Source organism: Myxocyprinus asiaticus, chromosome 43 (assembly GCF_019703515.2).
Source record: "Myxocyprinus asiaticus isolate MX2 ecotype Aquarium Trade chromosome 43, UBuf_Myxa_2, whole genome shotgun sequence".
NCBI lineage: Eukaryota > Metazoa > Chordata > Actinopteri > Cypriniformes > Catostomidae > Myxocyprinus > Myxocyprinus asiaticus.
This window is the reverse complement of record NC_059386.1, coordinates 31,487,221-31,501,544: the sequence shown is the minus strand read 5'-3', so window position 1 is coordinate 31,501,544 and position 14,324 is coordinate 31,487,221. Positions and strand designations below refer to the sequence as shown.

The following is a 14,324-nucleotide window of genomic DNA, read 5'->3' as shown; positions in this document are numbered from 1 at the left end:
AACATTAAGAGCAGCCAACACGCTATCATTGTGGCAGTCGAGGTTTGCACGGGCAAGCACTACTCACATTTTCTTCAGAAAATGTAAAAATCTAGTTTATTTATAATCATGGTGCCACAGATTTAAGCCACTCGAGGACTGACTTGTGCAAGCATTGACAAAGAATCACACAATTGTTTCAGTGTTGCCTAATACTGAATGGACCCCTAAAACAAATAATGACTAAACAGTAGATCTTTATTAACTGTTAAACAGGGCATTACTTCACGTAACAGAGCGATGTTAGAATCGGCCAGCATCTGTTCAGGTTTAATCTCCCCTTGACAGTGAATGTGCCCACAGCAGAAAACTACTTTTCCAGCATGTTATTATTGGATGAGTTTCAACTGTTGTATGTTCTCTTGCACAAGAGTGTTTTAAAAGGCAACAGCTGTTGTGGAGCATCGGAGGGGATATTTCTCTTTCCTTGTGGTATAACTGCAACAGGAAAAACTGTGTGGGGTCTCTGCAGTTTGGTCCCTTTAACATTTTATTTACATAGTTTCCAGGTTAATATCTTCTTCAGAAAAGGTTAAATGAAAAAGGTTAGATATAGCAAAAGTTTGAATGAATTCTTGTGCTCTGGCTTTGAGAAAAGGTGAAATAGTGTTCACTGAATCATGAGGTCATATTTACATTTATGCATTTTGGCAGGCGCTTTTATTCAGAGTGACTTATAGTGCATTCAAGGTGTAATTTATTTTAGTTTGTGTGTCAAACAATACAGAAATGGTTGGATAGATTCCCCCAGTTAAGCCATAAATGTATCTTCGCTTAAAGACACGCTAAGCCGTGGCGTGACACACACATGACCATACACACATGCCTGTATTTTAAATGACTCATCCGTGATCATCAGTGAAACGCAGGAGGGGTTTTTGCGAGCAGGGCTCTTTGAAACAGATTGTAAAGTTTAACTACTGGCGGAAACAAGCACATCCACCTTCCCAAAGGAAAGCAGCTGAACGCGAGAGTCGTTTACTAAGATTTCACACAAATCAAAACCAAACAAGAAAGGTACACCGGTCTAATTGTGTGGATTTTTCATCATGTGATTAATTACAAATGTAATATTGAGGCAGAATAACAGCCTCAGTCAACTTTAATTGTATGGAAAAGAAGATGCAAAGAAAGATTTCCTGATTCGATTTAATTCTGATTAATTTGGGTATAGATTTCAATTATAATGTCCATTTTGCTTACATATATAAAACATTCTCTCTCAGCTATGTTGTCAGTTATACAGGGAACTTGGTACATAACAAAAATATGCATTAAAAGAGACATTATTCAATGACAAATGGATTGTGTGGATCACGTGTTTGGAAATCGGACATACATTATACGTAACAAATCAAACGAAACTTTTACACTCAAGATGCAGCGAAAGGATCTCGGCAATGAACTTCTTTGCCAGTATACTACTCAATCACTGGTGAGTGAAATCTGAACATTTACCAGCCAGTGACATCACAAAACCCACAGTACCCGACTCTTGTCTCTGCAGGTGTGTGTGCCGTCCACTTGGTGCCCTTCCCATGTACTTCTCCAAAGTTCTTTATGTTAATCCGGGCCTATGTCAACTCCACTAGCTTCTGATTCGCTCCATATGGGACTACTTCCCTGTGCAGTGATCCAAACCTGAGGGGGGCGTATAAACAGGACCAGCATGCAATGTTTTGCACTCATGAGACACAGAGTGGTGGAAACTAGAACAAAATGAGGAATAAGGATACACATTAGTGTAAACTTCGACATCTCTACACACATCAGACATTCATCTTCATCCCTATGTTGTTCTAAACTCAATTTACTTTCTTTCTTCTGTGGAATACAAAAAGAGATGTTAGGCGGAATTTAAGCCTCAGTCACGATTAACTTTATTTATTTTGTTTTCATATAATGAAAGTGAATGGTGACTGAAGGTGGCTTAAAAGTAAATAATCTTTTTACATACATTTATACTTTTAAGTAATCACAATAGTTCGATTACAGAAATTGTGTTTAACTAATGAGGTAACCATAGCAACAGTACAGTTCCGGTACTAGTATCAGACACAGCATTGACAAAACATAAACCCTCATTATTTATCACTTTATTATAGATTTACAAACGCAAATATTCACAAAAAAACGTTAGTGTTTTGTTTAAAAGTTCTTTTGGAAAGTTGAAGTTTGGCTAACTGCTACAGGGGCATCAAAAGACAATTTGGGTTGCACCCCCCCCTCCCCAAAAAAAATGAAATATAAATTTATTTTAAAACGTCGACCCCCCTGAAATATATTATATTGCATATACAGTGCATTCAGAAATTCAGACCCTTTCATTTTTTTCACATTTTATGTTGCAGCCTTATGCTAAAATGCTTTAAATTCGAAGAAAAAAAAAATTCACATGAATCTACACTCCATACCCCGTAATAACAAGGCAAAAACCAGATTTTTAATAACTTTTCAAATTTATTCAAAAGAAAAAACTGAAATATCACATTGACATAAGTATTCAGACCCCTAACTAAGTACTTAATTGAAGCACCTTTGAAAGCGATTACAGCCTCAAGTATTTTTGGGTATGATGCGACAAGCTTTGCTCAGCTGGATTTGGGGATTTTCTGCCATTCTTCTCTGCAGATCCTCTCAAGCTCTGTCAGGTTAGATGTGGACCATCGGTGGACAGCCATTTTCAGGTCTCTCCAGAGATGTTCGAATGGGATCAAATCTGGGCTCTGGCTGGGCCACTCAAGGACATTCACAGAGTTGTCCCTAAGCCACTCTTGTGTTGTCTTGGCTGTGTGCTTAGGGTCATTTTCCTGTTGGAAGGTGAACCTTCAGCCCAGTCTGAGGTCCTGAGCGCTCTGGACCAGGTTTTCATTAAGGATATCTCTGTATTTTGCTGCATTCAGCTTTCCTCCAACACTGACCAGTCCCCCAGTCCCTGCCGCTGAAAAAAAAAAAAAAGAGTGATGCTACCATCACCATGCTTCACCGTTGGGATGGTATTGCCAGGTGATGAGTGTTGCCTGGTTTCCTCCAGACATGATGCTTGGAATTGAGGTCAAACAGTTCAATCTTAATTTCATCAGACCAGAGAATCTTGTGTCTCACTGTCTGAGAGTCCTTTATGTGCTTTGTTGGAGTGATGGCTGTAGTGGAGTGTTGCAGTGATGGTTGTACTCCTGTAAGTTTCTCCCATCTCCACACATCATCTCTGGAGCTCAGCCAGAGTGACCATCAGGTTCTTGGTCACCTCTCTTACCAAGGCCCTCTACCCCGATTGCTCAGTTTGGCCGGGCGGCCAGCTCTCGGAAGAGTCCTGGTTGTTCCAAACTTCTTCCATTTAAGAATTATAGAGGCCACTGTGCACTTGGGAACTTTCAATGCAGCCAAAAATGTTTTGTAGCCTTCCCCAGATCTGTGCCTCGACACAATCCTGTCTCTGAGCTCTGCAGGCAGTTCCTTTGACCTCATGGCTTGGTTTTTGCTCTGATATGAATTTTCAGCTGTGAGACCTTATATAGACAGGTGTGTGCCTTTGCAAATCATGTCCAATCAATCTTGCATTATATCAAACACAACTGAAAGCTATTTGGCTTGTTAAATGAAGCTTAACAATGTGTTTGTTTTTGAGTTGCCACAGTATGCAATAGACTGGCATGTCTTAAGGTCAATATTAGGCAAAAAAGAAACAGCTTTCTCTAGAAACTCATCAGTCAATCATTGTTTTGAGGAATGAAGGCTATACAATGCTTGAAATTGCCAAAAAACTGAAGATTTCGTACAAAGGTGTACACTACAGTCTTCAGAGACAAAGGACAACTGACTCTAACAAGGACAGAAAGAGATGTGGAATGCCAGATGTACAACTAAACAAGAGGATAAGTACATCAGAGTCTCTAGTTTGAGAAATAGACGCCTCACATGCCCTCAGCTCAACACCAGTTTCATGTACAACAGTAAAGAGAAGACTCAGGGGTGTGGGCCTTATGGGAAGAATTGCAAAGAAAATGGCACTTTTGAAACAGAAAACCAAAAATAAAAGCTTAGAGTGGGCAAAGAAACACAGACATTGGACAACAGATAATTGGAAAAGAGTGTTATGGATCTTAACCTCATTGAGCTTTTGTGGGATCAGGTAGACTGTAAGGTGTGTGAGAAGTGCCCAACAAGACAGCCACATCTATGGCAAGTGCTACAGGACGCATGGGGTGAAATGTCACCTGAGTATCTGGACAAACTGACAGCTAGAATGCCAAGGATCTGCAAAGCTGTCATTGCTGCACGTGAAGGATTTTTTGATGAGAACTGGGTGAGAGCAACTCTGAAACGGCAAGGCTTGGGACAAACCACAAACTGGGTGGTTGGGCGGCGATGGCTCATCAATGCGCGAGGGCAACGAAGGCTATCCTGTCTGGTCTGAACCTACAGAAGGTCTACTGTTGCACAAGCCACAGAAAATGTTAATGATGGTTATGGGAATATGCATCGCACCCTGCTGCATATGGGGCTTCTTAGCCGTAGACCTGTCAGAGTGATGACCCCTGTCCACCGTCGAAAGCACCTACAATTGGCACGCATGCTTTGGACTGGACCTTGGAACAATGGAAGAAGGTCGCCTGGCCCAATGAGTCCTGTTTTCTTTTACATTACAACGGCCGTGTATATGTGCACCATTTACCAAGGGAAGTGATGGCACCAGGATGCACTGTGGGAAGACAACAAGCCGGTGGAGGGAGTGTGATGATCTGTGCAATATTCTGCTGGGAAACCCTGGGCCAGTCATTCATGTGGAGGTCAGTTTGACACGTGCCACCTACCTAAACATCGTTACAGACCAGGTACACCCCTTCATGGCGATGGTATTCCCTGATGGCAGTGGCCTCTTTCAGCAGGATAATGCGCCCTGCCACACTGCACACATTGTTCGGGAATGATTTGAGGAACACAATGGAAAGTTCAAGGTGTTGCCCTGGCCTCCAAATTCCCCAGATCTCAATCCGCTTGAGCATCTGTGGGATGTGCTGGACCAACAAGTCCGATCCACGGTGGCTCCACCTCGCAATTTGCAGGACTTGAAGGATTTGCTGCTAATATCTTGGTGCCAGATACCACAGGACACCTTCAGGGGTCTTGTAGAGTCCATGCCTCGGTATTTCGGCACTGTTTTGGCAACACGCGGAGGACCAACAGCATATTAGGCAGGTGATCATAATGTTTTGGGTCATTAATGTTACACACAGTATTTTCTTCCATGTTTATTGTTTACATGCATCATTTGTACTATTTTCAAGTATTTACATTGATTTGTAGAGCACATTTTAAATTGATACTGCCTCTTTAAGAATAGCGGCAGTTCAACATGTCTCAATTAAGTGTTTTGGTTGAGCACATATTGATGAGGGTGGATGGCTCTCAATCTCAGTCTACTATTCAATCACTGATGAGTGAAATCTAAATGCCATAAAAAATCTACATAACTACATAATAAAAAAATCCCTTTAGAAATTTATTTTAAAAAGTTGACCCCCCTGAAAGTCCCTGTATAATTCAACAACATTTTGATTCTTACATCTTTTGACATCTCCAATGTCTTGGCTGATCCAATTTTTCTTTATGCATTGATGACAGTTCTAAACAATCATTTGTTCGTACATCTGATACTCTCATTTGTCTTCAGGTTTCTACACTGGACCAAACATCCTTCAGCAGGTATATTAAAAAGCGTAAGCTGCTCTCTGAGAGTTTGGACGCTAATGAGAAACACATGTACGACATGAAAGCAAAACTGGCAGAAAAAGCGGCAGACTCGCAGGCTTACATCATCTGTGACGTTAAACGCTTTTCTTGTTCTCCTGTGGGGCCTTCCCCCCATCAGAAAATTGCAGTTTTACAGTGGATTATTATGGTTTCACATATTTGTTAATGGTTTGGTTTGTGTATTAGCGAGGTGCTAAATACCAACGGTGAAATGTGACCTCCCTGAGGAAGCAATAAATGCTAACATCAGGACATTAGTAAAAGTTTCCTTTTTTATACACAAGATTTTAATATGACAATTGTGACATTTGAAAGTTTATATTTTTGACGGTTTGTAAAAAAAACGTAATATTTATGGCAGTTATCACTATATAACTTAGTTAATACTATAGGATATCCCCCCCTCACCTGTTTCACCAAGCAAATATGCTTCATTTCGACCAAAATATGGGATGTACTGTCTAATATGGGACAGCTGGCAACCTATATGGTCTCTAGATATAGCTCCTGTCCCTTCTTCAGTGTCCTTGGGATTTCATTTCTTGGCCTGTTTTATCCTTTGCCAGGCAAAAAACCTAAGTCTGATTGCTTTAAAAATTTATAGCACACATTTCCTCAAAAAGCCACGCAATTTGAAGTATAATTCATGTCTGTAGCACGAACATTGTTGGATGAGTTACACACTAAAGTTTAATACTTACAGTTAGGGGTTAGTTCAAATCCCTAACCCTTAAAAAAGAACAATAGTAATAATAGTGATGCTTCCCTTAGTTATAAGAGTGGACTTTAAATCCTCTGAGAACCAAAACAGGGAGTCAGTCTTGGTATGGAAGTCAAATTTGCCTTGATGTTTCCTAGTGCTGTGGGTGATGAGGCCATCTACTGGTCCTGGAGCTCAAAGATCTTTGGCTCTAGCCAAAAGAACACTGTTTAAATTGGCAACAAAGACACAGACCAAAACTCTTCAGGCGGTTGATGAGAAAGAGCCAGACTGTGATTAAAGCCTTCTACCAATGGAAACAAAAGACTCTTCTCTCAACAGATGCAGCACATGGTTGAGCACAGCACAGTGACAATTCTAACATTAGTCAGTGTTTATTAGATACTGAGAGTGGCTCACAAAGACAACTGATTTACATATACTAGATATAGTTTGGGTCCCTCCTTTAATGAAAGTCTATGGGGTCCTGCTTAGGCAAAAATCAAGTTAGAGTGCTTAAAATGTAGAGTTTGGAATAGCATATTACCATAATATTCTTACAATTTCTGCAGTTTAAAGCTATTCTGAACATTTGGTATTAGTAAAAAAAAAAAAAAAAGGGGGTAGTTCTTTGAAAAGCTCTAGCATCATTTGTTTGTAGATTTTGTTTCTAATGCAATTGCATTTTGAAATGTAATTTAAGTGTCCAAATACTTCTTGGTGACTGTGGATTCAATGCACACATCTTCAAAGATTTGTTTTCTAAGCCAATATCAGAACAGGTCACAAATCTAACTTCACGCACTAAGTGCTGCATTAAACAACCATCTGTTTTCATTGGTTGATTATTCGATTTTGGCATCAATGAAATCTTGAAAACAATGATGTCTTTAAGACGATGTAATGAAAAAAATACTTTTTTAACAAAGTATTTTTACGATCTGTACTAAGGTCTCAGAGGACATATATTTGTGTCCAAAAGAAAGCAAACAAAGGGGCTATTGCACACGCGTTGCAGTATTAGGAAGAGCTGATGGTTTGGCGCACATCCAATGTTAATGCAGATCATTTTTCTACTTAAGCACATGGGGAAAAAAGCAGACACACGTACAACCTGGAATTCTATCAAAATACATTATAACAATACCTCATGGTCATTCACTCACACTTTGATTTCTATATAATTGGCATGATATAACTATACATACATCAAACCTGATATGTCAAACATTTATATGTCCAGACTTGCGTTCCAGGCATTGATAAAAGTGTAAAGCCCCTATAAAACTGCAATTAAGGTTTCATTTAATTATAAGTAAACTCCTTTGCTCTACATAAGCTTGGAAAACAAAGCCCAAAGCATTTTGGAGGAAATTATCTATGGAGTTTCTCTGAGAATAGCCTGAAATGTCTCTCTTAGTAGAAGATATTACAGAGCAACTGACCCAATTCTCATGTACCTGACAATATGCACAAAGTTGGCGAATGAAATGGAAAACCAAATGCAGATGGTTTGATTATGTGAAGAAAATCTGCCCCTATTTCTCTGCAGTTAAAAGTCAGGGATGAGAAAGATGGGCCAAATTTGGCTTTATCATTATCCTAATCCCACCATGCTGGAAGACAAGACGATGTCTGGAATATTGTTCTATTTCTCACCCACACCTATCATATCGCTTCTGAAGATGTGGATTTAACCACTGGAGTCTTATGGATTACTTTTTTTGCTGCCTTTATGGGTTTTTTGGAGCTTCAAAGTTCTATACACCATTCACTTGCATTGTATGGACCTACAGAGCTGAAATATTCTTAAAATCTTCGTTTGTTTTCAGCAGAAGAGAGAAAGTCACACACATCTGGGATGGCATGAGGGTGAGTAAATGATGAGAGAATTTAAATTTTTGGGAGAACTATCCCTTTAACATTAACCAAGATTAATAAATGCTATAAAAGTATTGTTCATTGTTAGTTCATGTTAACTAATGTTAACAAATGGAACCTTATTGTAAAGTATTACCATATATATATTTATATATATATATATATATATATATATATATACACAGTACGGTGCAAACATTTTAGGCACTTGTGAAAAATGTTGCATAGTGAGGATGTCTTCAAAAATAATGACATAAATAGTTTCCATTTATCACTTGATGTCATACAAAGTCCAGTAAACATAAAAAAGCGAAATCAATATTTGGTGTGACCACCTTTGCCTTTAAAACAGCCCCAATTCTCTTAGGTACACCTGGACACAGTTTTTCTTGGTTGTTGGCAGATAGGATGATCAAGCTTCTTGGAGAATTCACCACAGTTCTTCTATTTAGGCTGTCTCGATTGCTTCTGTCTCTTTATGTAATCTCAGACTGACACGATGTTCAGTGGGGGGCTTTGTGGGGGCCATGACATCTGTTGCAGAGCACCCTGTTTTTCTATTCTAATCATTTCTATTTGCTAAATGTTTGGGAGTCTAACATTTATATTTCCTATTGACACACTAAAGCTGAAGATATAAATTACCATATTAAGACAAATGCTTTTGTGAAACATCTTATGTGCCTAAACCTTTTCCACAGTACTGTATATACACACACACACACAAAATGGTAAGATGGGGTAAGACGCCCCCCTTAAAAACAATGTTAATTTACTTTTAAATTGTAACATATACAGATAAACTTTTAGCAAGTAAAGGATGATGCATCATCCAACGTATTAAGGGAAATAAATAGAAACATTTGCTAATTTTGTTGTCATAGCACAAAATTAAAAACAATGAAAAGGAGCCATCTCACCCCACTATTGGGCAAAAAGACCCCCCCCCCCCCCAGGGTAAACTTGTCCCACGTGTCATCCTTTTTTACAGAATGTATCAAATACATCTGATGTAAGTCTTAGTAATGTATTTTTTAAATTATAAAATCAAATATTTTATTTTTTAGATGAATAAATGAATAACTAAACAATGACAGGCAAATCAAATAACTGAATCCCAGTAAAAGAAATTCATCTGAAAGGTAAACTTATTTCATGAATCATATATACTGTGCAGGCCTATAAATGGATACATATAAAAGACACGCATATTTTTAATTGAAGACATGTCATAATAGCAATACTATGAATATATATTGAATTCCCCTCGATTAGCCAATTAGGTTATAAGAAATAGAGATGTGTGAAATGTACATTTAATGCATGGAAGTATTAAACAATAACACTACAAGTTAATAATTATTACATTTAATAATAATGTCACCAGAAACAACCTTCTGCCCCAATCTTAAGGGGGTTCACTATTTTCCAATGACAAAAAAATTTGATAATTTAACCTCAAAACTGGTTGGATGTAATAAATCTCACAAGTGTTGATATTCAGAAGAAATATCAAGATTAAGAGGAGCACATTCAATAAATGTGTTGAGATGAGATTTAATGCCATCTATGGTCAACAGATCTCTCTATACAGATGTGCTCAAACGTTTGCATACCCTTGGAGAATTGGTAATATCTGTACCATTTTTAAAGAAAACATGAGTGAGCAGGCAAAATGCATTTCATTTATTTATGGGATTCATATTCAACTGTTGGTTATAACAGAATGGCACAATCATAAAACAAATCATGGCAACAAAGAAAAAAAATGAAATGACCCCTGTTCAAAAGTCTGTGTACCCTTAGTTCTTAATACTGTGTATTGCCCACTTTAGCATCAATGACAACGTGCAGTCTTTTGTAATAGTTGTCTATGAGGCCTCAAATTCTTGCAGGTGGTATAGCTGCCCATTCATCTTGGCATAATGCCTCCAGGTCATGCAAAGTCTTTGGTTTTCCACTTCTTAATAAGTGATTGAACAGTACTGACTGGCATTTTCAAGGCTTTGGATATCTTTTTATATCCTTTTCCATCTTTATAAAGTTCCATTACCTTGTTACGCAGGTCTTTTGACAGTTCTTTTCTGCTCCCCATGGCTCAGTATCTAGCCTGCTCAGTGCATCCACGTGAGAGCTAACAAACTCATTGACTATTTATACACAGACACTAATTGCAATCTAAAAAGCCACAGGTGTGGGAAATTAAACTTTAATTGCCATTTAAACCTGTGTGTGTCACATTGTGTGTCTGTAACAAGGCCAAACATTCAAGGGTATGTAAACTTTTGATCAGAGCCATTTGGGTGATTTCTGTTATCATTATGATTTAAAAAGGAGCCAAACAACTATGTGATAGTAAATGGCTTCATATGATCACTATCCTTAAATAAAAGAGGTTTTTTTTTTTTTTTTTTTGCATGATCAGTCATATTTTCAAGATCAATGCCAAAATTTCACAATTTCTACCAGGGTATGCATATATATACTATGGTCAAGAGATCTATCTATCTAATATATATATATATATATAGTTTACATACACCTTATGTAAACTATCTATCTATCTATCTATCTATATATATATATATATATATTATATATGATGACAAATATTATACACATGACAAATTAATATGAATTTGGATGAGGTAATTGTCATGAAGTTCTCCAGTAGATACAGTGGCCCCACAAACGTAGCGATTTTTTTTAGCAGTACATAACAAAACATCAAACCAAGTGGCATCTACAAAGAAAATATGAACTTTTATGAGCAATATTTGCAATTAATTAGTTAATTTTTAATTTGCTTAAAAAATGTGCTAGTGGTACCTTCTTTTAAATAAATTCCACTTTGTTTGATCATTTATTATCTAATGCAATTAAATTATTTCAGTGTTGCCCCAAACACTGTTTGAGGATTGGAATCAAGTTGCTGTTTGTCAATGGCGCCCTGTTGTGGACATGCGTGTAAATTACAACACCATACTCTGACCAACAGATGTCAGCAGCGGCTTGTACAGGCTACTGGTGGCATTTCACACCAATTTAATTCCCAGACTCCATTAACCAAACACCTCCAGTGAAACATGCAAAATAAAGGAGTATTTGTTTTTTAAGGCAACTTAATTTCCTTTTCCCTAATGTAACAACTCCTCCAGATGTAATTATAACAATATTGAGGTCTGTACAAAACTAATTCAGTTCGGTATGTACAGTGAATGGTGACTGGGGCTGTCGAGCATCAAATATGACGAGTTGAATACAAGCTACGGCGAAGGGTAATTGTTTTCATCAAATAACGACTTCTATTCTTATATACTGTATACAGTCTATAGACTTATATATTGTACATAGTATACAAGTCTTATGCACTACTTTTATGGTAGCTTTACTGCTAAAACAAACTTTTTCACAAGTTTCAAGAAAACGACATATGGGCAAATAAATGATAACAGAATGATAGGCCAGTTTAATATTTTAATAAAAGTAGCTAATATTTTCCTACTGCAATCTCTCTCTCCCTCTCTTCTCTCCTATCATTTTTGTCTGTCTATTAGAGCGAGATGCTTCGGGTAGCAGGCTGACCTCCTTACCAACACTGATACAGTCCCCAGAGAGATGCTTTCCCCATTTAGACATGCTGAGTGAGGACTTTCACCGTCTTCTCTCAAACTCTGGACTCTAAACTCAACTCCTCTGTTTCAGACTAAAGATCAGACAGACAGGTTTCAGAGGGAGTCGACAGTCAAGGATTCAATTCCATTCCAATTCTACAGTTATTTCAGGATGTGGCCTGGCACAGCATCTCAGACTACAGGGAGATACAACAACAACAAACAAAAAAAACGAATACTACACCATATACTCTGCCTGCTTATAAGATGCAAGTTTCAGTTTGATTTCAGGTTTCTTAAAGATCTAATATAGGCCAAACGCAGCCCACTTCACAATACCCAAACAGCATGGGAAAGTATATTGAGTCACACACACCTACGCAGTTGGTAGGCAAAGACTCGCAGACTAATATTGAAAAAGCATTATTGAAAATGCTCAATTTGCACGCACACACAGTTCCTTTTAAGCATTTTTTGCAATGCAAAGATAAAAAAGCAATGAAAAATATTGCTCGCCTTTTTAACCTTAAAGTAATATTCCTAAATTTAAACAACTAAAAAAGTTGTTTAAATCATAATTTCTATGGTTGTTTTAGGGTTTACGACGCTATGTCGTCGTGGCAAAAATTTTATCACAAAATTTTATCACACTATAATCATGTTAACATTCATATTGTTTACGTCTTGTGGCTATACTTTTAAAACAGTGAGTATTTTAATGTTTACTGATTTGCCCCATTCACTTCTATTGTAGATGCCTCACTGTAACCCAGATTTATTTTCTTTTTTTTTTTTTAAAGGAGGGACGAGTCGAAATCATTATTTGACGTAATCAACATTATGCCACAAATTCTGTCGACTGAGCTTAACTTGTATTGAACCTGGAATATTCCTTTAAAAAGCATATATATCGCGAACAAATTCATTAGTTAATCAGTAAATCATCCGTTTTGTTAACTTCAGTCATTTGGTTAACATAAATGGTATGCCCTTTCTCCAAAATCCCACCCTCCAAAGACATGTCAGCCAATCTCATGTCAGCAATCCCATGCAGATTGATTCACATGCTGGGAACGTTTCTGATTAGCTAAAAAGCAGTGTATACTCCCTTGACTTTTTTGCTGTTTAAAGCAAGAGGTCAAGATTTGGCTGGTTAGCATGTTGCCTGCTGGGATATTGATTTAAAAAATCCCTATATATGTATATATCATTTCAGCACAATTTCTAATATCATTCTTAATTTATTAGAAAAGTTAAGAACCATCCCGAGCTAGCCTATGAACTTAATCAATCAAGACCTGGAGTCTTGATAAGAATATTAGAAATGTTCAAGCATTCCTAACAAGACTTATGGCCCCTCTTTGGCTCCTCCGAGACCCTCGGCAGGTTCATAGGTTTCCCCTAAACATCCTCAGTGTCAGTGCAGTCTGGGATCAAAAGGGAGAGTGTGGTTGATGTTGGCGCAATGAAGCTTCAATCTGGAGCAGACACGGCCGTGCTGTAGCTCAGAGGGACGTCCAGACCAACAACAGGTCCCACGACACTCAGCCAGGTCACTATATAATTCACCCTCCTAAGAACAGACAAGATAATCATGCATAACATTCAGTTTTTACTCTTAATACAATGCCGCAGAGGGATTTGTGATAGAGAGTGCATTACTGTAGGCAGGTTGAGAAATGTTATATCTAACAGCAATTGGCTGATCAATGGATACATACACTCACTGAGCACTTTATTAGGAACACTATGGTCCTAATGAAATGCTAGACGTGGTCTTCTGCTGTTGTAGCCCATCCGCCTCATGGTTCGACATGCTGTGCATTCTGAGATGCTATTCTGCTCACTACAATTGTACAGAGTGGTTATGTGAGTTACCGTAGCCTTTCTGTAAGCTCGAACCAGTCTGGCCATTTTCTGATGACCTCTCTCAACAACAAGGCATTTCTATCCACAGAACTGCCGCTCACTGGATGTTTTTTTGTTTTTGGCACCATTCTGAGTAAATTCTAGAGACTGTTGTGTGTGAAAATCCCAGGAGATCAGCAGTTACAGAAATACTCAAACCAGCCCATCTGGCACAAACAATCATGCCACGGTCCAAATCACAGAGAACACATTTTTTCCCCATTCTGATGGTTGATGTGAACATTAACTGAAGCTCCTGATCAGTATCTGCATGATTTTATGCATTGCACTGCTGCCACACGATTGGCTGATTAGATAATAGCAAGAATAAGTAGGCGTACAGGTGTTCCTAAAAGTTCTCAGTGAGTGTACATACATTTCACCAGATGAGGTATTTTTGGTATTATTCACAAGATATAAAGTTGGAG

The 14,324-nt window shown here is 38.0% G+C and overlaps 1 protein-coding gene across 5 annotated transcripts in view; it reads right to left on the bottom strand.

Moving 5' to 3' along the window:
* Positions 1–1,232: 1,232 nt before the first annotated feature.
* Positions 1,233–14,324, bottom strand: part of LOC127433337 (ubiquitin-like-conjugating enzyme ATG10) — a 34,777-nt gene continuing 21,685 nt past the window's right edge. For 4 of the 5 annotated variants that reach the window (XM_051685142.1, XM_051685141.1, XM_051685140.1 and 1 more), the window contains one exon: positions 9,675–13,561. In XM_051685142.1, the coding sequence (XP_051541102.1) occupies positions 13,462–13,561 (100 nt within the window). In that variant the 3' untranslated portion in view covers positions 9,675–13,461. Of the gene's footprint in view, positions 1,749–9,674; positions 13,562–14,324 lie in introns of those variants that run through there. The other variant, XM_051685143.1, reaches the window with a different exon arrangement.